General features: G+C 32.3%; 1 protein-coding gene across 2 annotated transcripts in view; it reads left to right on the forward strand.

Annotated features, from left to right (window-relative positions):
* Positions 1-27,640, forward strand: part of ACAP2 (ArfGAP with coiled-coil, ankyrin repeat and PH domains 2) — a 123,864-nt gene that overhangs the window by 70,810 nt on the left and 25,414 nt on the right. For both annotated transcript variants that reach the window (XM_012780281.2, XM_012780290.2), the window contains exons 7-13: positions 3,365-3,409; positions 7,380-7,475; positions 8,644-8,718; positions 14,232-14,344; positions 21,829-21,880; positions 24,376-24,476; positions 24,647-24,752. In XM_012780281.2, the coding sequence (XP_012635735.1) occupies positions 3,365-3,409; positions 7,380-7,475; positions 8,644-8,718; positions 14,232-14,344; positions 21,829-21,880; positions 24,376-24,476; positions 24,647-24,752 (588 nt within the window). The remainder of the gene's footprint in view (positions 1-3,364; positions 3,410-7,379; positions 7,476-8,643; positions 8,719-14,231; positions 14,345-21,828; positions 21,881-24,375; positions 24,477-24,646; positions 24,753-27,640) is intronic.

Below are 27,640 nucleotides of genomic sequence, written 5' to 3' on the forward strand. Positions count from 1 at the left end.
ATAATAACATCTTGATATATAAATCTTTTGCCACATTTCTGATTTTTTTTAGAGTAGATTCCAAGGCTCCCCATAAGGATAAATTATAATAATTAAATTAATAATTTGGGAACTAGTTTCTTCCATGCATGTAAACAAACCCACATGGCATAAATGGCTTGTTAGCACAACACGTTTACACTAGTGTCTGGTCTCATTGTTTATACAGTCACTTACGCACAGCATCACTTTCATTTTGGCTTTTTAATCTGATTTCGTGAGTCTATATTTACCCTCATGACCATGCCTCCAAAGCAAAAGTCCACTGCAAGGCCAGCCGAGCCTGCAGTGAACAGAAAGGTGATTATAATGGAAATGAAAGTAGAAATAATTAAGCCCTCAGAGAAAGGCCAGATACCCTCATTCATTTGGAAAGCATTAGGCTCCAGTTGCTATCAGAGTAATAATAAAAGATAAAGTGAGAATAATGGAACATGAGAAAGGCAGTGCTCCAATGAAAGCATCAATTATTACTAAGCATTGTGGTGGATTAATTACTGAAATGAAAAGATTATTGTTGATTTGATTAGAAGATCAAAACAAGCATAACATTCCTATTAGCCTAGGAATTAAAAGAAAGAGCATAATAGTTTTTGTAACTTATTATTACAGTATAAGGGTATTATTATTACAGTATTATACTATATTATTACCACATATGAGCCATTATAGTATTATTATTATTATTACTATATGTACACTATTTGTCAGGCGTCTGAGTTAAATACAAATCCAACCCAAAGACATTCTCAGTAACGTATCTCATCTGTAACACAGGGACTGCCTGAATTCTCTTTCACTAAAATGGTAGACCACACTCTCCTTCTTGAAACATACTTTTGGTTTCATTTATCTGAAACTGCTTTTACGTCCTCTTCCTCAGTTCTGTTTCTTTTCGATTTCTGCCTTGGGCTTCTCTCCTTTGTCTGCTCTTTCAAGTCTCCTTTTTATGGCTCCATCTTTGGTTTTATTATTTTCTTCCTTTATTATTTTCTGACAGTCTCATCATGCCCCTTGCTTGAATAGCTACCTGTACATAGATGGAAAAACTTATTTCTCACAGAGGTACCTCATTGTATCCACAACTGAAATCTCTCATCTTCCAAAATGGCTTCTCTTTCTCTATTGCCCTTATCTAGCTGAATGGTGTCACTCTCTCATTCTCATGTAAGTTCAAACTGAGAGAATTACATCAGATATTCTCCTCATTCTAAGCCACTATATCTGGTTACCAAAATGTCTTGAAAGTTCCTCCCATGTCCCTCTAAAATCTGTTTTTTCTTGACCCTTCTGTACCCCTAACCCAGTCTTATTGTTTCTTCTCTGGAGTATTGAGATATTTTCGTAAAATCAGTCTTCCTTAAATTGCTTTTACCTGCCCTGTCACCAATTCATTCTCTGTTCTGTGGTCAGGGTTACTCAAATTTCTCCAGGTATAATGAATCAGTCTTGCCTTTGTCTTTTCTGTGTTGCCATAATATTTTCATGCACATTGCAGTTAGACCACTTATCACATTTATTATAAATATTTATTTATATGTTTTTTCTATTCCTAGTCTCTAGTCCAGTGGTTGGAAAATAGATAGGTAATACCTCCTTTTGAGACAGTGAATGGCTTGATGTTATAAACTTTGTATGGTGGGGGGTTAGCTAAAATATTAATTATTTTCAAACTTCACCTTACAGATGATCCATTTTCTTTGGTGTCCATTCAACAGTTCTAAATTAGGGCTCCTACCTCCATAAATAACTATTACATTGATTTTTTTAGTGAGAACTGTTATATCACTTTATTTTATGGCCAAGGTATCTATTTTACAGAATATTAAGTAATAAATACCCAACTGTATAAAGTTTATCATGCTTTAACTTCTCTAAATATTTGAATTTACTTTTTCCCCCCCAAGAATTTAAATGCTGTTTTTCATTGCCAAATAGGAAAAAACACTAAAACAGAGGCACTTTTAACATTATTCAAAGTTTGAATAATAGGCTATTTGCAGCCTCTTCTCTTACTTAGAGCATTTGAATATTAATATTTTAGTTCTCAAAACTGAATAGGCATTGAAACAGACATGCAAAGAAACGTGCTTAGCTATGCAAAGTTATTTAGATTTTTCCTTGGTCTGGTTTTATTTTCTAGTCAGTGTGTTAAAATTATCTTATAAAAGAGAGAACTCAGCGGGAAGGACATTAAAAAGGCAGATATTTTATAATCTTTTGGCAATATTAATAACAAAGAATGAATGATTCTTTTCTTGGTAAATATTTTATTTTATTAAGCTGATATATAATAACAGACAAAAATAAAATGTTGTGAATTTGTGGAGTTGGGAAAGATCACATAAAAGGCAAATCTCTTAATTTGCTGATCTTTCAGTAAGTCTAGTCTAATTAAAATATTTATTTAAGATCCATTAATTTATTTAACAAATATTTATTGAATGCTTACTGTGTGCTACTTGAGGACTAGAACTGGGAATAAGACAAAGACCCTGATCTCACTGAACTTACACTTCACCTAGGGGAAAGACATAATGAAGAAAATATAAGGTATAAGGTAGTTGTAAATGCTAGGAGTAAAATAAATAAGGTTGATGTATTAGGCACTGCATAAGGGGCTACCTTAGACCTTTGTGAGGAGATGATATTTAAGTTGAGACCTGAGTGGTAAGAGATAGTCTTGTGCCCATCTAGGCAGAATGTCATGAATTGTAGGCAAATAGCTGGTACAAAGGCATTGAGGTAGGAGTAGTCCAGGTTGGAACACAGAAAGGGGGAAGGTAATAGAAAACTAGGTTGAAGAGGTAGGTAGAAGATTTTAAGCTGGAGGTAACAGGATCTTATTTATATTTTAAAAAGATCACTTTGGTTGCTGTGTAGAAAATGGATTGTAGGGAGTCAAGAGTGAAAGCACAGAAGAGACTAGTTCTATTGCAACAGTCCAGAAAAGATATGATAGTGATAAAGTGATGAGAATTTGCATTAAGGCTATAGGTTGCCTCTTGATGAGCAATTAGATAAAGAAGGTGGGGGAGAAAGATGGAATTCATAGAAGTTTAAATGTCAAAATAGTTCCATCACTGTAATATAATTTAAATGACTAATTTTCTTTGAGCTCAAAAATGGATGAGAATTTGTTGGTATATTTGTCTTAATTGTTTTTTGCAAAAAGAGGGTCAAAGGATGAAAAAACTTGAACTTTGTTTTTATTTGCTTTTTGGAAAAGTATTAAACCATTAAACTAAGCAAGTTTTACAATATTGCATTATGGATTAGTCTTTAAAATAACGATGAGTGATTAACTGAGTGTATTTTCCCTCAGATTAATGTTCTTCAATCAAAAAGGAGATCAGAAATCCTAAAATCAGTAAGATATAATTGAAATGATCTTTTAAGTATTTTAATATGAAACTAAATGTACATATTTAAGTGTTTAAAACAGCATATGGTATATATATTCCAGGTTCATAGTTGCTATTACTTCTTTTTGATCTTTATTTGTATTTCTTATATGGCACTTAACCACTCTTTGTCTCCTTCATGTTATAGTTGTTCATGTGTGTCTCGTCTGTTAATACACTGTGAACTCTGTAAAGGCAGACTTCTGTACATTGTTTTTATATTCTGTTATCCTAATGTGATGTTCAGTGCTGTTTGGTGAATAATTGGAAATGATTGGTATAAAAACATGTGAGCCTATTTCAGGATTTATTTTTAAATTTATGAAAATAAAATAATATTACATTTAGGTTTTGAATTTTCTCTCAATTTTATTTGCTTTTAAAAATTTTCTACCCAACTTCTTTCAACATATTTTATTTTTCTCTATAATTTTGTGTATTATTTGGATTTTTAAAATATACAAGATTGAGAATTTATACAAATAGTGTCACTTCAAGAATTTTCACCTCAGGATTGATGATGTGTCTGTATTTTGTTCTTCTGTATGCAATTATAAAACCAATGGGTTGAAATTTGAGAGTCACTTTTATTCCTGAGCCTCTTTATCCATGGTGACAATAATTTTTTTTTTTTTTTTTACTTCTCTGCTCCCTTCCCCATCTGTTTTGTGACAGGGTCTTGCTCTGTCACCCAGGCTGGAGTACAGTGGTGTGTGATCACAGCTCACTGCAACCTTGAACTCCTGGGCTCAAGCAATCCTGCCTCAGCCTCTTCAGTAGCTAGGACTACAGATTCATGCCACCATGCCGGCTCATTTTTTTTGTTATTAGCCTGGCTAATTTTTTTAAAAAACTTTTTTTGTATGAGTTACCCTGGCCGGTCTTGAATGCTTGGCCTTGAGCAATCCTTCTGCCTTGGCCACCCAGAGCACTGGGATTATAGGCATGAGCTACTGTACCTGGTTTGCCCATATTTTTGTCTCAAAGATAACAAATAAGTGGGCAGAGGATGGTAGTGGTATGGCATTGTACTCTTCATATTTAGAGAACCCTAGAAATAACTTCTGAATTTATTTACTGTATTTATTTTCCCCTAAAAAGGCTATACTTAAATTGCTTTAGATCCTTGTCCCCACCTAGCTTTTTCCTAAATTTTATGTATATATTCATATTATATCAGGTAAATACAGTGTACTTCTTGTTTTTTAAAAGACAACATTTACCACCCTCCTTACTCATTTTGTAGATTGACAGTAATGTGTGTTGATTGTAGAAAATTAGAAAATGTCTAAAAAAAATCCATAAAAAACCACTCATAAATTCTACTACCAAGGGAGAACCACTGTTAATATTGTTAATATCTTGGCATATATTTTCGTCTTTTTTTTCTCTTTCTTTATGTGAACATGTATATCTCCCTTTTAAAATTGCATCTAATTGCATTTAAGCAAAATTGATCATTCCTACATACCATTTTATAAAATTTTTTTTTCCATTAGTAGATTGTAAAATCATGTGTCATTTAAATGTTCTTTATTTAATGATGGCTTTGTGGCCAGGTAGAATTATTCTACCACATGAATATACTAAGGGTGGGCAGATATTTCTTGTAAAGGGCCAAGTAGTAAATAGGGTATGTTTTACAGGCCTCATGGTCTCTGTTGCAGTTACTCAGCTATGCCCTTGTAATGAGAAAGCACCCATAGACAGTATGTAAATGAGTGGTCATGGCTGTGTTCCAATAAAATTTTATTTATGGACACAGAAATTTGAATTTCATGTATTTTCATGTGTTATGATTCCATATATCTTCATTTTTTTCTGACTATTTAAAAATGTAAAAACTATTCTTAGCTCATGGGTCGTCCAAAAACTGGTGGTAGGGCTGGATGTAGTTTGCAGATCATAGTTTGCTGATTTGAATGAAAATACCATAAATTAACTTCACCTATTAATGGATATTTAAATAATTTCCATGTTTTTGACATTAAAATGTAACATTGTAGTGATCATTCTAATGCATAATCTGATTATTTCCTTAGGAGAGATTTATAGATAAGGGATTACTTAGAGAATTTGAGTACTGATTAAAGCTTTTTAAAAATATTGTCAAATTTCAAGGGTTATACAATATTTCTACTAATACTGTGTGAGAATGAACATTTCTTCACATTTTACCAGCACTAAATATTACAGTTTCCCTTACCTACTCTCAATTTGGTAGATAGAATTTGGTAGATAGATGTGATCTCATTATTCAATTTTGTGTTTTGTTAATATAGATAAGTTAGAGCATTTTTTCCCATATTTTTTGCCAATTATGTACCCTATATATATCCTTTATCTCTTTTTCTGTTGGAATATTCAACTTTTTCATACTGATTTGTAATATTTCTTGCATATTAAGACTACTAATGTATTTGTTTTTTTTTTTTTTTTTTTTTGAGACAGAGTCTCACTTTGTCACCCAGGCTAGAGTGAGTGCTGTGGCGTCTGCCCAGCTCACAGCAACCTCAATCTCCTGGGCTCAAGCGATCCTGCTGCCTCAGCCTCCCAAGTAGCTGGGACTACAGGCATGCGCCACCATGCCCGGCTAATTTTTTCTATATATATTAGTTGGCCAATTAATTTCTTTCTATTTATAGTAGAGATGGGGTCTTGCTCTTGCTCAGGCTGGTTTCGAACTCCTGACCTCGAGCGATCCGCCCGCCTCGGCCTCCCAGAGAGCTAGGATTACAGGCGTGAGCCACCGCGCCCGGCCTTGTATTTGTTTTTTGTTACGTGTTTTTTCTTATTTTATGATTTTTTAATATGCCTTTTTTGTTTTGATGTACAGGCATATTTTATATTTTCATATAGTTCTAGCTATTAATCTCCCTTCTCTATTTTTTTAAAAAACAATTTAGTGTTTTTTATTACTTTATGTATGTATAGTTTTATTCTATTCACAAAGTTTTCCATTATCTTATTCCAGAATAATTTTTCTTTTGTGAGTTTTATCATTTTGTCTTTGTGTTTTATTTAATAGGTTTTTCTCTCAGAAAGAAAATTTTTTTGGAGGATTTTTGAGTATTAAAGACCTTATGACCTATTTTAGACTTCAGAGAATTAAACAGATGCCTCTTCTTGCTAAAAATAATGTGGATGCTTAGAAACTTTTTTCAGTATTATGCATTTAATTATGTGATTCCTTCCCATGTAAAAACTAATAAAAATGAGGGTGATTTTTCTGTCATGAATAGGTAAAATATAGGAAAATTTAGAGAAAACTTAATCCGTTGATATCATTTCTGGATTTATGGAATGACTATAAAGAAAACTCCATATTGGCAAAATCTGTTTCAATTCATTTTATTTTTGTATTTTAAGGAAAAAATGAACACTTACCCACTTCAAGTTGTGTTTGGTGATCTAGTAGGTTGTGAAGTGTGATTATTTTGAGAGCTTTATATTTCCCCTTCTTATCTTTTTATATCTTACTTGCAATTTAAGGTTTTACAGTGAATTTGGTTGAAGAAGCACATAGATATTTTGTAATACACCTAGGAAGATAGTGAAGCTATCAAAAATTGATTATTTGAATTAATTGTATACATTTTAATCATCTGGATACAGTCTAAACAACTAAAATGTTGGGCATTTAAAAGACTTTAAACCACTGGGAAATTTCTTTTAAATAAAATTTATTTTTATTTTAGTTTCAAATATTTCTGAAATGTTCTTTTAAGAAAAATGGCTCAGTTTAATTTTAAATAAGTTTGACGTTTTCAGCGCTTGTGGAATAATTTTTAAACATTAAATAGGATTGGGATTTTTTCTTTCTTTTTTTTAAAAAAAATCAGCATTTTCAGGTTGAAAGGATTAGGATATTTTAAAATTTCAGAATTAATTAATCTAAGAACAGATTTTAAAATGGCAATCTTTTTTCTCTATTAGATGTTATCCTTTATGTATGCCCATTTGGCCTTCTTTCATCAAGGATATGATCTGTTTAGTGAACTCGGGCCCTACATGAAAGATCTTGGAGCACAGGTAATATTGGACTATATTTCTTGATTTTGTATTATACACTGATATTTGTGTTTTTAAATAAATTTAGCATATTTTGAGGTATTTGACATTTCATGTACTTAATGAAGGAGTTTGATGGTATAGCAAATTTTTGTATGGGTTAAATATATAGCCAAAAATGAAATCAAAGGTAAAAAATAACCTTATGTTATAGATTGTATATGAGGGTACTGAAAAGGAGAATTTAAAAATAAAGTATTTGTTTTACAGTATACACAGCTAGATTTACTTTTTAATTTCTAACATGTGGATAATTGAGTTATTGTCCTAATTTGGTTTTTGGGTCATAGCTTTTTTATTTTCCAAAGAAACATCATATATTTTGCTATTTGAATAATATTATAGACTCTTAAAAATATAGGGCCTCTAGAATTTTTTTCATTTCACACAGACACATGTGAGTATCTGTGTATATATAAGAATTATACATACACATAAGAGTTTTATATGTATAGAGATGTCATTCTTTTATATTATTTTTCATATATGATTAGAATTTTAATTAGATATATTCTGGGGATTTTTTTTATTGGTAAGCTTTTTTGATTTGATAATTTCAACTTTTAGGTGATTTTCTTTCCCAAGATGGTTTAATTTACTTTCTGAGGGGAGTGGATTAAGGATAAAAAATGAAGTTTAGGGAAATGTGAAAAAGGTAGCTGTTACAGTAGACTTGTGAGAGCCGGCTGCACTAGTTTAACTGCACTACTTTTGCTATTTGGGAAAAATCACCAGTGTGTTTTCTTTGTATCTTGGATTGTAACTACCAGGGTTTGCTGAGTGGGTCAGCAGGCAACTTAAGCTAGAGTCATTTACTTTATTTAAAGCCTGAACATGTATCACTGCAGTGCCCATCACAAGGCCTCCAGTCACATATGTGTGGCATGATGACTCTTCTTGGAAACATTTTCTCTAGAGGCTATCTGGATCTTCTCAAGAGGATGTGATTACCAGAAAAAATATGAACTACTTTAAAGTTTGGCCAAAATGCGTTTTTAATTAAGCTTAAATTGAATGATTTATTGCTGTGTTTGTCTGTGAAATGAATTGGAATATGGTTTGAAAAAATAATCATACCTTTTTTCCTTTGATTTTAAGTCTACAATTTTCTCTTTTCCCCCACTTTAAGTTGGATCGACTGGTTGTGGATGCAGCAAAAGAGAAAAGAGAGATGGAGCAAAAACATTCCACCATCCAACAAAAGGTACCTGAGGGGAAAAGTTAAAGGAGACTAATTCCCATTATACACAGTTATTTCATTATTGGTTTATGCAAGGTACCATTGTGTTGGAACAAATCCTTTGATTTGCTTAATAATTGAATTGTGTAGATAAATTCCTCCTCTTTTTGTGAAAAGTGGAATATTTTTCAGATATTAAGGTATGTATTTTACTATCCTTTTAGATCAAAACGATTGAAAGCCACGCTCTTGACAGTTTATAAAAACTTTAATTTCTTAGGGCCTTAAGTCAGTTAAAAGTAGCCTTTAGTGAGAATTTGAAACACTGTTTGTAGTTTTGTTTAGGATGTCACCAATCCCCTGTAAACGTATGTGTGTGTGAGTGAAAGAGAGCGTGCACACGTGCACAAGCGCAAGACGAGATGGGGAAAAGGGTAAGAGAGGGCACACACACTTTAGTGACAATATGTGTGTTTGGTTTTATGGACTTTCCAGCTGCAGTCACTCTAATGTATAACTACCTTCTTGTGTGATGCCGAAACTTCACTTGCATTGCTTGTTAAATTGGCAAACCCTAGCTAAACTAATTTTTGAAAAATACATTTTAAACATGAAAACTCAAATATTAAACAGTTTCTATTTCTTCATGAGGAAGGAGTTGGTTGTGACATGTCTGAAACCCAACCTAATAATTTTTTATCTTATATAGTCAGTGGTATTTTTTGTGTAGTAATCTGAAAATAAAAGGAGAGAGTTGAAGGTTGAATGCAATAATATGTGTGTGGCAAGATACCTTTTGGTATTGCTCTAAGAAGTCTGCTTTCTTGGTGTTGAGCAATCAACTCAACTTTTGTCATGGTTTATTTAGAATTTAAAATGTCAGTAAACTAGACCTGACATAGAAGTTGTCAGTGGAAAGAAATGAAATCAAAATCGGTAATAAAAGTAGGAAAAATTTAATTGATAATGGATTACTAATGCTCAACGGGAAACAGTATTAGAAAAAGGGAAAGATTTTCTGGCTGTTTTTAATTAAAATAAGAGATCAATCATATTTGTAGAAATATGTGACTATTTGCTTAAATTAAATTATTTAATGAATATTATATATGTTTTAACATCTTTTCCTATGTGTACACAGTTTATTGTCGTATTGAAGGTCCAAAAATGGTAAATTATAAATATAAGATTAAGTTATTTTATTTTAAATAATACTCAACTGTTTTCCTTTAAAGAAAATAATGCTATTTTCTATTTTTGCTCATTATGAATACTCACCTCTTTTCTGTCCTTAAATGCTGACACAAGGCTGCATTACAGGTAAAAAAAAAAATTCCAGCCAACTAAAAAATTAAGGGAAAATATGTCTAGTTTAATTACTTAGCTTTTTTAAGAATTGAAATTGGTCAGCTGAAGAAATATTCATGTACATGCCTTTTTTTTTTTTAAGAGTCTCACTATGTCACCCAAGCTGGAATGCAATGGTGCTATTGTAGTTCACTGTAACCTCAGAACTCCTCTGCTCAAGCTATCCTCCTGCCTCAGCCTCCCAAGTAACTAGGACTACAGGCGTGTGTAACCATGCCTGAATATTTTTTTATTTTTTGTGAAATGGAATCTCCACTGTGTTGCTCAGGCTGATCTGGAACTCTTGACCTTAAGCAATCCTCCTGCCTGGGCCTCCCAGAGTTCTGGGATTACAGCTGTGAGCCACTGTCCTGGCCTGTACATGCCTTTTGGATTTATACACACATTTCTGTTGGGCTTATACCTAGGAGTAAAACTGCTGAGTCAGAGGGTGTATTAACATTAGTAGATAATGTTAAATTGTTTTAAATTGTATTAGGGTTATTACATAATACTAAATCGTTTTTCAAAATGTTATACCATTTCTGGCAGGCAGCACTGTGTGAGCGTTCTCATTGCTTCTTGCCACAGCAATTATATTGTGAGATTTAAAAATTTTTGCAAATTGGTGGGTAGATATTAACATCTTACTGTGGTTTTAATTTATACTTTTTTAGTGACTAAAGAACGCAAGCATCATATTTTATATTTATTTGTCATTTGGCTATCTTATAAATGCTTATTAGTCTTTCTCTCATTTTTTACCAGGTTGCCTCAATTATTGATCAATACTTAATATATTCTGGATATAATCCCCTTTTGGGATACATGTATCTTTAATTTCCATATAGCTTATTTTATCAACCTCATATTTGGTGCTTTTTGTGTCCTTCCCAACTCAAGATCATGAGAGAGAGATATCTTGTTAGATTTGCTTTTCATGTTTAGACATTTAATCCGTGTGTTATTGGGTATTTGTGTATGGTGTGAAGTAGAGATCTAATTTCCTTTCATTCTCCCATTAGTAGTTAGGTGATCCAGATCAGTTATTTAGGTCCTCTCCTCACTGCTCTGTCATATACCATGTGTTATATAGAACACATTTCCATATATATGAGGCATGTTTCAGGCTCTTTAATCTGTTCCATTGGTCTGTTAGTCTAAAGTGCCAATACTCTGCCTTCTTGATTATTTTTAGCTTTATAGAAAATTTTGATATCTGATAAAACAAAGCTTCCTATCTTCTCTTCTTCAAAAGTAACCTGCTTAGTTTTGTATTTCCATATACATTTCAGAATATATATGGCTTTTAAGTTTCCATAAAACTAACTTTTGGGATTGTGGTTGGGATTATATTAGATCTATGAATCCATTTAGGAGAAAATTGATATTTTATTCCTTCTAATCCATGAGGTTGTTATATTCTCCATTTATTTCAGTTTTCTTTGATGGCCTTCATAAAGTTTTATGATTTTCTTGTACATCTTATGTTAGACTTATTCCTAGACACTTGTATTACAAATGTTATTGTAAATGTTATCTTTTAAAAATTTATTTTCTCACTGTTTCCTTCCGTAATATGAGAATAAAATAGATTTTTCTGTATTTTGTAACTAGTAATCTTGCTGAGCTTTCTTTTTATACTTGATTTATCTCTGGATTCTTTTGGGTAGTCTGTGTATAAAGTATTATCATCTGTAAATAATGATAGTTTGTTTCTTTCTTTCCAATCCTGTACTTTCCCCTATCTTGCTGGCTAGGACTTTCATCATAATCTTGAATGGAAGTGGTAATAATGGTTTTCCTTGTCTCGTTTGCACTTTCAAAGGGAAAGCTTCTGTTAGATTGCCTTTATCGACCAACCATGGTTTTGCCTTCTGTTCCTTGGACCCCACACAAAAGCTCAAGTTCTCCTGATAGGCAAATGACCTTAAGGTGAAGCCTGGATCCCTTGCTCTGCTTACCTTGATGGCTTCCAATTTTCACTCAGTCTTTTGCCTTTGAGTATTCCTCCCTAATTTGTCAGATCATCAGTGTATTTAAGTAGAGTTTAACAGTATATATTTTATCCATTGATATTTGCTAACATTATGAAATGTGTCATATTTTAAGTACTATTAAATATTAATTGATATTAATAGTAATTAAATTGAAGATTTAACTTATCTCAAGAAATACAGTTAAAAATTAGAGAACACTTATAATACACTGCACTTTCAAGGAAGTCTTATTCTGTATTTTAAGTAGCATCAAGATCATTAAAAAATTACAGGTGTTACATACAAATGAAATCTTTAGAATGTTCCCCAAATCAGTTATATCTATTGCTCCCTTAATCCTGTCTGCATAATTAAATAAATTATAGCCTCAAGTAAATTTTACATAGGGGAATTAACGTTTGCCTGATTTTTTTCTAAAGAAAAAGTAGGAAAAAATGTAGTAATTCATTTACAGATTCTGTTTCTTTTGATTAATTAGATTGTCATGTCGTTTTGTGGTTAAAGTTTGAAAGGTAGCAGGAGAGTTTTTTTTTTTTGTTTTTAATTGTGGCTTCAGTCTGTTTTCTTTTCCATCTGATTAGACTCTTAGATTTGTTTTTTTTTTTTTTTTGAGACAGAGTCTCGCTCTGTTGCCTGGGCTAGAGTGGTGTGGCGTCAGCATAGCTCACAGCAACCTCAAACTCTGGGCTCAAGCGTCAGCCTCCCAGAGAACTAGGATTACAGGCATGAGCCACCACGCCTAGCCTAGACTCTTAGATTTGGAAGGCTCTTAGGTGATTCTTATTCTGTCTCCCCTCCAATGCAGGGCCCCCACATCTCAGCATTCTCAGCAGGTCCTCATACAGTCTCTGCCAAAATGTTTCTCAAGGCAGGAAGTTTACTTGAAAGACAGGAAGTTTACTACTCCCTAATAGGATAGTATTCTAATTTTAATCATTGCTTCAGGAGTAATTTTGAAAGTTCCGAAACTGATTTTCAGAGTTTTCAACTTGCTGATAACAGCAATCTTGGTTTTGTTCAAAATACTTTGGAAGTTTGTTAGGAAATACTTTAAATATTGGATTCTTGACTTCCAAACTTCATGAATCCTTGGAGGAAAATTGACAGTTTATATTGCATTGAAGTGATGACTTGAATGATTAGAATGATAGGCGAAGACTATGAGTAATTTCATAGTCCTCAGGGAAAAAAATGAGCTCAACAAGCCCACTTCAAACTGTGGACTAAGATCCTTTTCCTTTGCAAAAGTGAGTTTTATTTCTGGAAAAAAATGCCATAGATTCTTTATCCTGTTTCTGAACTTCCCAAATGGTGGAGTGATTACTCCTATCAGACCAAAAAATTATCTTGGTAGTGATATGTTTAGAAAATAGTAGTAGATTAGGCCGGGCGTGGTGGCTCACACCTGTAATCCTAGCACTCTGGGAGGCCGAGGTGGGCGGATTGCTCGAGGTCGGGAGTTCGAAACCAGCCTGAGCAAGAGCGAGGCCCTATCTCTACTATAAATAGAAAGAAATTAATTGGCCAACTAATATATATAGAAAAAATTAGCTGGGCATGGTGGCGCATGCCTGTAGTCCCAGCTACTCGGGAGGCTGAGGCAGGAGGATCACTTTAGCCCAGGAGATTGAAGTTGCTGTGAGCTAGGCTGACGCCATGGCACTCACTCTAGCCTGGGCAACAAAGCGAGACTCTGTCTCAAAAAAAAAAAGAAAATAGTGGTAGATTTAAATAATCCCAATTAAATATATTCATATGCCTTTTAAAATATTGATAACACATATCCGTATAAAATATTGGGGTAAAACAAAAACATTTTAAACATAACACTGTGTAATACTCAATTGTTCTTTTATCTGTTTGCATACATATTATTTCGTGCTTTTAATCACAGCATAATACAAATATCGTTTTCTTTTTTTTTTTGCCGTATATTCTATATAATTATCTGTTTTTACATCATCATAATAAGTATTGCATAGTAGTCTGTTGAGTAGAAATACTATAATATGTTCAAGCATTCCTTTATTATTGATCATTTGGGTCCCCATTCCCCTTTCATATGAATATTGTTGTAACTGTCTTAATAGCAAACTTTTTCTACCTTTTGTGCTCTTTCTCTAGGATACATTTGTTATCTAGGGAACTTAGTCAAGTCATATAAACTTTTTTATGTGTTGTTTTGTCTAGGATTTCTCCAGTGATGATTCTAAGTTAGAATATAATGTAGATGCTGCAAATGGTATTGTTATGGAAGGATATCTGTTCAAACGAGCCAGCAATGCCTTCAAAACTTGGAACAGGTAATATATTTCAAATACTAGTGTTGTTCTTTCCTTAGTCACAATTTTATGACTTTCTCTGTGATTTGGCAGCTCTCTCTGTAATAATTCTTTAAATTCTGTAAATTCCATGGCAACTTTCCTGAACCCAGTCCATTGAAGAAAACATGTCTTTAGAAGCAGGTGAAAAATGAAAATATTAATTCTAAATTTAAGCAAGGTTTAAACAAGGAATCAAGGAAAATTTTTATAATATTTGGTCTCTAGTGACTAAATCTTTACAATAAATAAATTCTGAATATGAGCTACCTCCTATATTTGTTATAAAATAGATTCAAGTACAAATTATACATATTAAATGTAATGAATGATTAGGAAAAATGAGCTTTCTGTTTTCTTTTGGTTTCTCCTCTGTATGATGTTTATGTAACTTTTTACTTAGTGTTTGCTTATGAATTTTTAAGCTAGGTGATCCTGATCTTTTGATCTTTGCAATAGCTTTAATTAACCTGGAGTTTTAGGAAATGGGTTTTTTTTTCCGTATGTGAAGTTGTGGCAGCTAATGCTCCTTTATTCTAAACTTAGTGGCTACCAAAAACTTTAAATTTTTTTAAACTTATTTTTACAAAATATAAATCCAATAAATGTCTATTAAAATAATGACTGTATAAAATGTTTCATTGTATTTTCCCATGTATTTATGTCATAAAACAAAATAATTAAAGCATTAAGACATAAAAAACAAAAAGAGATTGACTGTCTCAGGAATATCCTTCTGAATATCAGTGATTCATCTTTTATTCAAGGATACCTCTCCTTTTACCAAGAAAAAAAGTAGTCATAACAATTCTGTAGTAATTGAGAGTAGTATTTAGTTTCTCATTAATTGATTTACTATTATATTATTGGTTGCAATGTGTATATTTTATTACTGGAACAGAATATGAATTCACCCAATGATAAAAAAGGTTGTTTTGTTTTTTTTAAATAAATGGACATTAGTGAAATAAATAGAATTTTCTGGTAAGTTCAATTTAGTATACATTTTTGGTAATTTAAGTGGAAACACATTTAATGCTTCATTGAAATAAGTTCCTAGTGCACTTATTTTGGTTTCTTGGTGTTGAGGTTATATAGAAAAAACATTTACTGACATTTTCAAATGTCAGTGATTTATTGAGCATTTCCCTAGTATTCAATATTGCTGAATGTTTAAATGGTGCATGGTTTGTTTTATTTAAAATAATTTTCCTGTATCCAAGATTGAATATAAATTGGAACGAATAATGGCTATATTTGACACTAAACCTCTTTAAGTTATAGAAAACTTTAAAAATAATACATGAATATAGGAAACCCAACTAAAATGTTCTGGTTAGAAATGTTTCTAGCTGTTTATGTAAAGTGAAAATGAAAAATTAAAATTTGTTTTGTAAGTTCTAAAAATTAAGACAATAATCTTTAAACTTTTCCTAAAAAATTTCTGTAGCCAGAGTAGAAATTTGGGGAAAAAATGGTATGACTGGTGAATCTTTATAATAAATAAAGATTATTCAGCCAATATGGTTTCATGATATAATGTTAGAATTAATTTATCTTGGAGATTTCAAAACAACCTACTTAGAGTTTAATGAAGTGAAAATACAATAAGTCCATAGAGACATACCATTATGTTAAGAAGAAAAGAAATGAACTTCCATGGACTACTCCAATGAGAAATGATCTCGGACTTCAAAGTGAAGCACACTAAGTGTTAGTGGAAAATTGCACTGCCATTAAGGGCAATAGAAGAAAGTTAATTTTGATTTAAGCATGGACCTTTTCATTTTTTGTTATCTGTTTTAGGAATTCTATTAATTGACATAGATATTAAAAGGCAACTAAAATCAAGTAGGGAATAACTGATAAATTCTCATTTTTAGACATGTTACCTACCATTTGCAAAGTGAAAAAGGCAATACCTTGAATTAGGCTGCTTTTTAAAGCAGATACCATCTATAAGTAGTGAGATGACAATTATTGATTAGAATTATAGATTATACTTCAATGCCCTGATTTTCAGTAAAAAAATGGAGCTTGAGAGACGTCGTATAACCTTTATAAAAAAAAATTGAGGTGCAAAACCTGAAACGCTGAGCTCTTAATCAAGTATTCTTTGACATTTTTAAATTTTACTTGTGGAAATTCCAAACAATCTGCATTTTGATAAAACTAAATACAACTTCAACTATTAAAAAATACATCACTTTTCAAAAACTGTCATAATCCATTTACATTATTACGAAAAGATTATAGATAGCAAATTACTTGTTCATGTGCTGTTAAAGAACATTTTGATGAAAACACTAGTGAAGAACATACTTGTGAAAGAATGTAGCATATAATGATTATATAAAACTTCCTTCAAAAACAAAATTGGTAGCCAGGTATGGTGTTGTGTGTCTGTAGTCCTAGTTACTCTGCAGGCTGAGGCAGAAGGATCACTTGAGCACAGGGGTTTGAGGTTACAATGAGCTATGATTGAACCACTGTACTTAAGCATAGGTGACAGAATGAGACCCTCTCTCTAAAAAAACAAAAACTAAAACAAAACAGGAACAAAAGTCAAAACCTTGTAACAAAAGTCTTTAAATATTTTCTAGGTTATAGGAAAAGAACTATATAAAAAAGGAGAAGAAAGAAGAGTAATCTTTTAAATGATATTTAGAATTTTCTCCTGTTTTTCAATATTAAAAATTTCAAATGTATCTAAAATTCTTAAATGAGGTTTTCTAAAATCTGGCATCAGGAAATACTTGTAAGTAATTTCCTATTATCCAAGTTGGACTTTAGAGTACCTACTTCTCTAATTAGTTCTCTACCCAGCTTAATTTAATATTCTACTAAACTCTGGGTAAAAGACTATATATTTTTGATATTTGTACCTTAACTTATCATAAAAAATCCAGGAATCCAACTATTCAAATATGAAGGTTTTTCTGCCCATTGCTTAAGTACCTTTTTTAGATTACTTATGGATTGGTCTTAGGGCACATTTTTTATTATAGTTACCGTAAGGTATACTAATCATATAATGACATTCGCCCTTACCTATTGTTTTATGGAATTATGGCACAGAGTATTTTAAAAATAAATTTTTTAAAAAGACCTCCTTCCTACAGGAAATGTCAACATCACTAGGAATTCCCAAATAGTTTTAAGACCTTACCCCATGCATGATTCATGAATTACAAGTATATTTTGAAAACATTAGTCTAAAACCTGAAATTTAACTGAATAGATAATATTTGGTGTGATTGATTGAAATAGCATAAGGAGTGTAGAGTTTTACATCTTCTATGGACCATTGAACTTAATTCTAATTGGTTTCAGATTTCTAGTTTGTGGCATCTCAAAGTTTGCATGTATAATATGTAGTTTTCTGAAGACACGTGTGAGGTCTACCACAATAATTTTTCCTTATGACATTTTCATGGTGTGTCATCCTTATTTCAGGCTCAAATCGGTGGATTACTAGAACGTTTATTTCTATTTTGCTTTTCATTATAAACTTAGAAAAGATGAATGAACAAGAAAAATAAGTAAAAATTTATTTAGTAATAACTTAGAAAAGATAATAAAGAAACTGTATAATTACCATGCTCTTTGTTGAACTAGAAAATAGGGCTAAAAGCATAAAATATAATACCCAAATTTTAAAAGCAGTGTTCTATATGCTGCTGGTACAGATATAACAGATACAACATTTTTTTCCCTTTTGTTTTAAAAGAAGTATACACATAGATTAAAGATGAATCCTACTTATGTGTGGCCTTAGAGTCTCTGCTATTATTTGACAAAAATGGGGGTGGGGGTGGACAGGTGGGAGAATGTTTATTTGGTTAAATATTTTATGATCTTTGAAAGTCTTGATTTAGTGATCCAACTTTTCCTTATGAAAAGTTTTCATTTGTCTCAGGTTTATATATTAATAGATATACCCAGAGTAATTATCTTCCTGAATTTTTAGGAGCAGCTTATTAAGATGAGGCAAGGTACTATCTATATTCTATAACCATGACTATAGAAGCAGAAAATGAATAATAGAGGTATGCCCAAGCATGCTAAGTCCTACCAGAACTTCCTATAACATAATACTTGAAGATATTTTTTGAATATTTCTGAAATATTAGTGTTTGAGATTTCCAAGAGTTGGAATTAATTGTACAGATGCATATATGTATAACAAGTAAATAAAATGCAACGGATAATTTTGACTTTTGTTAGGTTCTGAGCTTAAGCCTGTTCCTTTAATTCTTGCTTTATTTTTGTATCATGCTAGTCCTTTTGCTTATTTTGCACATTTGCATTTTCATTCTTTTACCACCTTTCCCTTATGTTTTAATCCTGCCCCATTTTTTCACATGACAGGAAAAAGCCCGATCATATCAGGTACCAAACTGGCTTCCTTCCCTTTCCCCTCATCTTACTCTGGTTTCCTTTTTGGCACGAGAAAGCTCATAATTAACCTGTATTTCAGTTGGATTACTTGCAATGGATAAAAAGTCTCTATGTTTTGAATTGGGAAGAAAATATAAATATTATATTTGAGGAATGGAATTATGCCTTTTAATTGTATCAGTTTGTTTTAATGTATAAAATTATAAACATACTTTATGTGTTTATAATTATCCAAAGAAGATATGGATTGATGAATATCTTTTTTGATATCTTTTTATTGAAAAGGAAAACAAGCTAGTAAGCTCTTTTTAAAAATTGGAGCAGCAACTAGGATTAGTCCCTTTGGTAAAACCATATTAATTATGTTAAAAGAATACATTGTCAGTTCCTAGGCTTTTTTTGTTTACCATTTATTTTCCTTGTGAAAAAATAAATTAAGCTTGAAATAAAGGAGCAGACATGTTCAAGCTTTTAATTTTATCAAATGTTTACCTGCTTGGCACCTATATGAATGTGTAAATTAACCCATTGTCTATATATTTTTAGTGATAAAGCTTCTACAGATTTAGAAGTTTGACTTTTACTCCTGTTCTTGATTTCAAGTCCATTTCTGGGATTAGTGATCAAATACAATAAAAAGATACTCAATTTCTAAATTTATATATTTCTTCCTTTCCTGCCTAAATTTTGTCATCTGGAAGCTCTCATTGGTTTGTTAAAATTAATAATATTTAATTACTTATAAATTTAATATTTATAGTATAAATATTATATTTAAATGATATAATATTTAGAATTTAATAAAATAATTATTATATTGATTTATTTCAATTTGAGATAGGTATAAAGTGATATTTTTCTGAAGCAAAAAATTTTCCTATTTTGAAAACTGTCTTATATTTCGGCTTTGTGGTCAGTTGCTGACTCTTGTAGAATAAAGTTGTTAGCACAGTGCTTTCCAAAGTTTGTCTCTTTGGATCTAATTTTTTTTTTTAAAGTACTTTCAAATGCAGGTACCAAGTACTTAAAATATTAAGTATTTTTTATATCTATATTGCATAGGCAGGCCATGAACTGTTTATAAGTCTCATTTTTCCTTTTCTTAGAAACATTAACAATAACTAGGATTATTCTATAGGAAGAATTAAAAATTATATTCCATTTTTACTTCCTTACCTGATTAAAATTTTGGTCAGTATAAGATGAGTATAGTTAGCTCTTTTTATTTATAATGGCAGGGGAAAGGAGATAGTGTCATAAGACATACAGATCTTAGTAATTCAAAATTTTTTTTCTACCTGGGATATATTATATAACTTTTTTCCTTAGAAGACAACAAGTTAAGATGAATTTATTTATATTATCTTTCCTGAGTGTATAAAAACTGATGATGTGATAATGTCACCCAGAAGCAGATAGGTGCCAGAAGAACTGGGTTTCAGAAATATATATGATCTGTATCATTAATCAGAGGTCTCTGACAAAAAACATAAATTTTTATCTAATATTTTGATGTTGTTTTTAGAGGATTTTGACCTAAGATGAAGTTGGTCAAAAGAAATTTGTTTTTTGATGACCTCAGAAGCATGGAAAGTTTACATAGTTATATGGGTGTTTTCCATTATTCTATAAAACTCCTTGTAGCTTTCATCAAATTATATAGTATGATTACTATAATATAAAACATGGATTTTTATTAATATGGTTCATCATACTTCAAATGATTTAAAAAAAACCACTTTAATCAATATCAGAGATTGTTTCCATTGCATGTCATCCCATGTGGCAGGGTTGCATCATTCTGTTTGTAGGTATTTCCTTTAACATTTCTAACCAATTATGTATCCCAAAGCAAAGAAACCCAGAAGTTCTTCCTTTTCTAGCCTGCCTCTTGATGATTTGCATTTAGAGGCAACCCACCTCATTTTATGTAGATGCTTATTTAACAAATCTCTCTATTTTAATGGTAAAGGTGATTCCTTTTTGAGTGGCAAGAAAACCTAACAGTCTGTCTAGTAAAAGGCTTAAAAATGGAAAAGCATCTCCTAATCATTTTCTCAGCTTTGGAGAATTAACTTAATTTTTTAAAAATAGAAATTCTAAATATATCTAAATACAATTTCTGGTCCTTTGTATTAGTATCAATGAAAAGGTAGAATCTCTATCAGCTAATTGATTAATAACTAATATTTACAATAGAAATCATCTCACATGAAACTAATTTTAAAATAATGACTCAAATATTGTTTTACCTTTCATGCTTGATAAGAAGTTTTGCTTCCTTTTATGAATGGCTTTTGGCTGTGAATTTTTTTTTATAAGTCTTTAGGTCTTTTATTGTTTTAGTAAAATAGAAATAGTAAATATGCCATACAATAGCTTAGCTTTTTATTATAAAAAAGATTGCAAGTAAATTGTTTGCCTAATAATTTACAATAATGAGCAGAACCATATAAACAGTCGGGTGGATCATCTGTAGTAATAACTTTGATAATTTTGCTTAGAAGTATTTCATATAAAAGTAAGGCCAAGTTAATTTGTGATTATCTCCTGTTAGATATCAGTTCTAAACAGTTACTGAATTGTTTGCTGAAAGGTTAAAATTAAAGCACAGTTTATTTCAGTGTTTTATTATATGCATGTGGATATTTTTATTCACAATATGAATTTATTTCAACTTTATAATAAAAGCAATTATTTTGGTAGAATGATTTCAGTTATTTTTGAGGAACCTCAAAAAACTATAAATTTATACTGTAAAACAATTATTATTTGGTGATAACATAAATGATAACAGCTTTGGTTAGGATACAAATTTATGACATAAAATGAATCAAAATATAGTAATTTCATTTTCCTAATCTGTGGTTTAAAAATGCTTGTTTTTTACTTTCAGTAGTTACCCATATTGAAATCAGTTTATATAAAAGCAAAATGAAGCAGTGTACATCTTAAAACATAATTACCATAATCTGATTTCCTGTGTTTTCCCAAACATTTCATTTCTAAAAACAATGGAAGTAAATGATGTTTATGAAAACTCAACTTATTTTGTATTTATTTAGACGCTGGTTTTCAATACAGAACAATCAGTTGGTTTACCAGAAAAAGTTTAAGGTAGGTGTTTGGTTAAGTAATTGAGTGAAACATGAGTAAGTTCCCAATTTCAATTCTTTATCTGTTTGTCTTGGTATAAACATTGAAGTCCATAAATACTCTTGTGTGCAAAATTATTGTAATTATTGTTTATTAGTTTTATGTTTGAGCATGAGAGGACTCTAGAGTGGAAAATACCAAGATCTGATCCATAAAAGCAGAGTGATTTTGAATCCTGAATTCTTAATTCCTTGCTCTGAGATCGATTTTTCTCGGGATGTCCCAGGATTATATACTTTTATTTCTTTTTTAAAAAAATGTTTCCGGCCGGGCACGGTGGCTCATGCCTGTAATCCTAGCATGCTGAGAGGCTGAGGTGGGCAGATTGCCCGAGGTCAGGAGTTCGAGGCCAGCCTGAGCAAGAGCGATACCCCATCTCTACTATAAATAGAAAGAAATTAATTGGCCAACTAACATATATAGAAAAAATTAGCTGGGCATGGTGGCGCATGCATGTAGTCCCAGCTGTTCGGGAGTTTGAGGCAGTAGGATTGCTTGAGCCCAGGAGTTTGAGGTTGCTGTGAGCTAGGCTGATGCCATGACACTCACTCTAGCTTGGGCAACAAAGCGAGAGACTGTGTCTCAAAAAAAAAAAAAAAGTTTTGGTAGCTTTTTATTGTCGTATATTTGTTGTACATATCTTTGGGGTACATGTGATATTTTGATACCTGTATACAATGTATAATAATCAGGGTAATTGGGATATACATCACCCTATACATTTATCTTTTCTTTGTGTTGGGAACATTACAAATCTTTTCTTCTAGCTGTTTTGAAATATATGATTTCTTCCTTCCTTCCTTCCTTCCTTCCTTCCTTCCTTCCTTCCTTCCTTCCTTCCTTCCTTTCCTTCCTTTCCTTCCTTTCCTTCCTTTCCTTCCTTTCCTTCCTTTCCTTCCTTCCTCCTTTACTCCCTTCCTTCCTTCCTTCCTTCCTTCCTTCCTTCCTTCCTTCCTTCCTTCCTTCCTTCCTTCCTTCCTTCCTTCCTTCCTTCCTCCCCTTCCTCCCCTTCCTCCCCTTCCTCCCCTTCCTCCCCTTCCTCCCCTTCCTCCCCTTCCTCCCCTTCCTCCCCTTCCTCCCCTTCCTCCCCTTCCTCCCCTTCCTCCCCTTCCTCCCCTTCCTCCCCTTCCTTCCCTTCCTTTGACATGGTCTCTACTTCGTCACCCACACTGGAGTTTAGTGGAGTGATCACTGCAACTCTGAACTCCTGGACTCATGTGATCCTCCCACCTCAGCTTCCCAAGTAGTTAGGACTACAGGTGCACACCACCATGCCTGGCTAAGTTTTGAAAAGTTTTTGTAGAGACTGGGTCTGCATTGCCCAGGCTGTCTTGAACTCCTGGTCTCACGCAATCCTCCTGCCTCAGCCTCCAAAAGGTGTGAGCCACCACTCCTGGCCCTTTTATTTCTTTATGTATTTTTTATGTCTAGTTGTGTGGCAGGAACAACATTACCATTCCATGGTAGTATTTTGAGGCTGGAGGAGACGGTGCCTTTTAAAAAATATCACCTTAGGGCAAAAGGTAGTAATATAGAAAGGTTAAAAATGGCATTAACTAAAATGTAAGCTTGAAGTAATTTAAATAGAAACACCTAAATTTGTTAATATAGTTTTTGTATATTTTTTTTCCTAAAACTTATTTTAAGGGTGAGGAAGTTTTATTTATTGGAAAGGCACACTGGAATATATGACTTGAGAATATTAAAAATAATTAGAAAAAAGAATCATTAGTTAAAATTGATAACTTGCTTTTTACCTAATTAGCATTTATAAATAATATTCTGTCAACTGTAAATTTCAAATATCGACTTAACCTTGAGATGATATTATATGAAATTTTACTTGCTAGATTCTAAGGTGAGCATGTAGGTTCTACACAAGTCCTTTAATTTAGCCAGTAGTTCATCGTTTCCTCTATTCTGATAAACTTGGTTTTGAGTTTATATTTTTATTAAGTAGTAGAATACGATAAAACCTTGCTCATTTTCTTAGGTGTTTTAAAAAGAAGTTATAGCTTCTTATCTTTCTTTGAGGTGTTCGATATTTGACTGATTAAAGACTTTTCTTTTGGAGGAAATTAGCTTTTGTTATATGTGAGTGGGGCCAGGAGAGTAATAGATATGAAAGAAAAAAGAAAAAAATTGACAGGAAGCTAATATTTATTGAGCATCTAAGTATCAAGTGTTGGACCAAGCTCTTTATATACACTATTTCATTTAATCCATACATAATAATTTTATGAGGCAGAGATAATTTATTAACAGGACAGAATTACCTTTATTTTTAAATCTATGTTGATAACCTTTATCTGTATCTAAAATAAGGTCAAGTATAAATAAATCTTTAAAATTAGACCAGTTATTCCAAGTAATATTTTTAGATATGTTATTATTATTGGTGGTAGTATTTGAAACCTAAGTTGTTAAATATGGAAATTTCATTTCCTTATTTGTAGGATAATCCCACTGTAGTAGTTGAAGATCTTAGGCTCTGCACAGTAAAACATTGTGAAGATATAGAACGACGATTCTGCTTTGAGGTGGTCTCTCCAACAAAGTAAGTGGTTCTAAAGAATCTGTGAATTGTTTTTATGCTTCTAGTTTGTCTTAAAGAACTTTTCAGAGTAGAGAAATTTGCATTTGACTGTGATTATCTGTGCTAAAGAGGAAGAAAATGTTTTAAAAATAAATTTAAATAATTAATCATTACAACTTCCTTCCTTTTAGAAGTTGTATGCTCCAGGCAGATTCTGAAAAGCTGCGCCAGGCATGGATTAAGGCTGTTCAGACCAGTATTGCTACTGCTTATAGAGAGAAGGGTGATGAATCAGAGGTTAGTAGAGGTATTAGCAATATCAAATGACATAGTACCAAAAGTTCTTAATTTTACGGTTACTTAAAACATTATATAATTTTAACATCTTTTTAAATGAAGGATGATTATATGTAATTGAAATGAGTTTTATTTTTAAAATCTGGATTTAATTTCTATTTTATTTCTCTTGATTTTTACCTATCATTTTATTTTAATATTTGAATATATGTTTATTTTAATATTTGAATATATGTCTCAGATTGGAATAAGGTATAGCAATATCAGTATTTTTCACCAAAATATTTTATTATTTTAATTAACTATAAAATAAAATAATAATCATGAAAAGTATTTGAAATTAAAACTGAGGAAAAGCAAAAAAGGAAAGTACAATATTGTCTCTTAGTTGAAGGCTCCTTGGAAAATATAAGCTGAATATGGAATCTTGGGTGATAGTCTGGCTTTAGCCTCCCAAGAATTTACACACTTTTTTGGGCAAGGCCATGAGTGAGTTTTGAGAAATGGAATTCATTACTTTTGCATCATCTGGCAGGACTGTGGCATAGGTTTGGTGATAGACAGGTGTCAGGGGGAATGGATTGTTCTCTAAATTGTATTTCAAAGGTCATGATGGCCAACTTCCAGCTCTCAAGAGTAGATAAAAGAACTCTTCCCAAGCAGGAAGTGTGGGGACTCACTTGATGTAAGCTACAGGACATAGAGAGGAAAGTAGAAATTTCTTAAGTGGTCAAGTTCATCTGGGGTACACTGTTGGGTACAAATGATGAGAACATTGACAAAGGGCGTGTTGGCAAAGCTGAAGTTCCATATTCAGCTTATGTTTTCCAAGCAACCTTCAACTAAGAGACAATATTGTACTTTCCTTTTTTGCTTCTCCTCAGTTTTAATTTCAAATACTTTTTATGATTATTATCTTATTTTATAGTTAATTAAAATAATACTGATATTGCTATACCTTATTATTGCTATACCTTATTATGTTTGTCTGTAGAATCATAGTTCTTCGGTCTGCACCACTTTCCCCATAAGCCTGCAGCATAGCTATTAGTTTGGAATTTCCTTACATAATCATTTTTGAAGATTCTTCTTTTTCCTATATCCCATATATTTTTCCTTCTTCAGAAAAATGTAAGTGCTTTCTCCAGTAGTTTCCTGAAAATGAGATATTTGTGATTCTATGCATGTCTGAAAATGTCTTTCTTCTGTCCTTATATTTGATAGTTTGGCTGGGTATAGAATTTTTAGGTTGGAAATAATTATTCTGAAGAATTTTAACAGCATTGTTTATTTGTTTAGTTTCCAGTATTGCTACTAGAGCTTTTTTCATTTCTGATCTTTTCTATTTCTCCTCTCCAGTGTCTCTGTTTTTTCTTCCTGGAATTTCTGGACTGGTATTATGATATTCGTGTGTGTGTATGTGTGTGTGTGTGTGTGTCTGTGTGTGCTTTGCTCTACTTTCTGGGAAATCTTCTCAGTTAATCTCCCAAGCCTTCTATTGAATATTTCAGTTCTTGCTAGCACACATTTAATTTCCAAGAGTTTCTTTTTGTTCCCTGAATGTTTATAAATATAAATCTGTTCTTTTCCATGGATTCAGTGTGAGACCTGTGGTTCTCAACCTTGACTGCTCATGAAAAACATAGGAAGCTTTAAAAAAAATCCCAATGCTCAGCCAGGCACAGTGGCTCATGCCTACAATCACTTTAGGTGGCTGAGGTGAGAGGATCACTTGAGGCTAGGAATTCAAGACCAGCCTGGGCAACATAGTGAGACCTCATCTCTACAAAAAATTAAAAATTAGCTGAATATTGCCTGTAGTCCTAGCTACATGGGAGGCTGAGGCAGGAGGATTGCTTGAGCCCAGGAGTTCGAGGTTACCGTGAGCTACGAGCAAGCTACTGCACTCCAACCAGAGCAACAGAGTGAGACCCTGCATCTTAAAAAAAAAAAAAAAACAAAAACCAAATCCTGGTGCTTAGATGCTACCCTAGAACAACTGAATAGAGTTAGGACCCAGGCATCAATATTTTAAAAACCTTCCTAGATGATTTCCATGAATAGCCAAAGTTGAGAACTGTTGTAGTAGAGGCTTTCTTTGGCTATCTGTTAATCTGCACATGATTATAAGTTAGGGATAAAAACCTCTTTAGAAGCTCTGAACAAATAGTTAGGATTTTGTCGACTGTGTGAGCTTCAACTAAATCTAGATCATTTGTTGAGGAATGAGCATAGTCAGGGTCTTTTGGTGTCTTCTCTGCTGGTATGATTTCCCAGGGAAGACTCCCTGATCTCTTGCATAGGGTTAAGGGACTGGCCCAGCCCTAAGTGCTGCTATCTCAGCATTTGGTATGTATATGTTCACTTAATCTCCTGCCTTAATCTTCCATTTTCTAGATGAATCCCATCTAGACACTCCTCCTAGTGGTATGTGGTTGGGAAGGGATCCCTGAGATATAACTGCTTCTTAAACAATCATTTCTCCTACTTTCATGAATAGGTGTCATGTTCAATGCTGTATTCCTTGAGGTGGCTGGCCCAAGTTATGCTGTGTTATTGTACTTAGCTTTTAGCTTCTCTGATTTGGTGCAAAAACATTAATTACCATATAGAGAAAAACTGGTAATGAACCAACATAATTTTTGTATTATAATGCTGTCATCCTTTCCCTAGAGGATCATTGCTTATGAGCTAATTCACATTATCAAACATGTTCTGGTAAAACAGATTATATTTCTTTTTTTAAATTTTGAAATAATCTCAAACTTGCAGAGAAGTTCCAAGTACAATACAAATAACTTTTTTCCTGAATCATTTGAAAATAAATTTCCAACAACACGATGCCCTGTCACCTGCCATTACTCTGATGGAGTACTTCCCACAACCTA

This window comes from Microcebus murinus, chromosome 1 (genome assembly GCF_040939455.1).
Source record: "Microcebus murinus isolate Inina chromosome 1, M.murinus_Inina_mat1.0, whole genome shotgun sequence".
Classification (NCBI taxonomy): Eukaryota; Metazoa; Chordata; class Mammalia; order Primates; family Cheirogaleidae; genus Microcebus; species Microcebus murinus.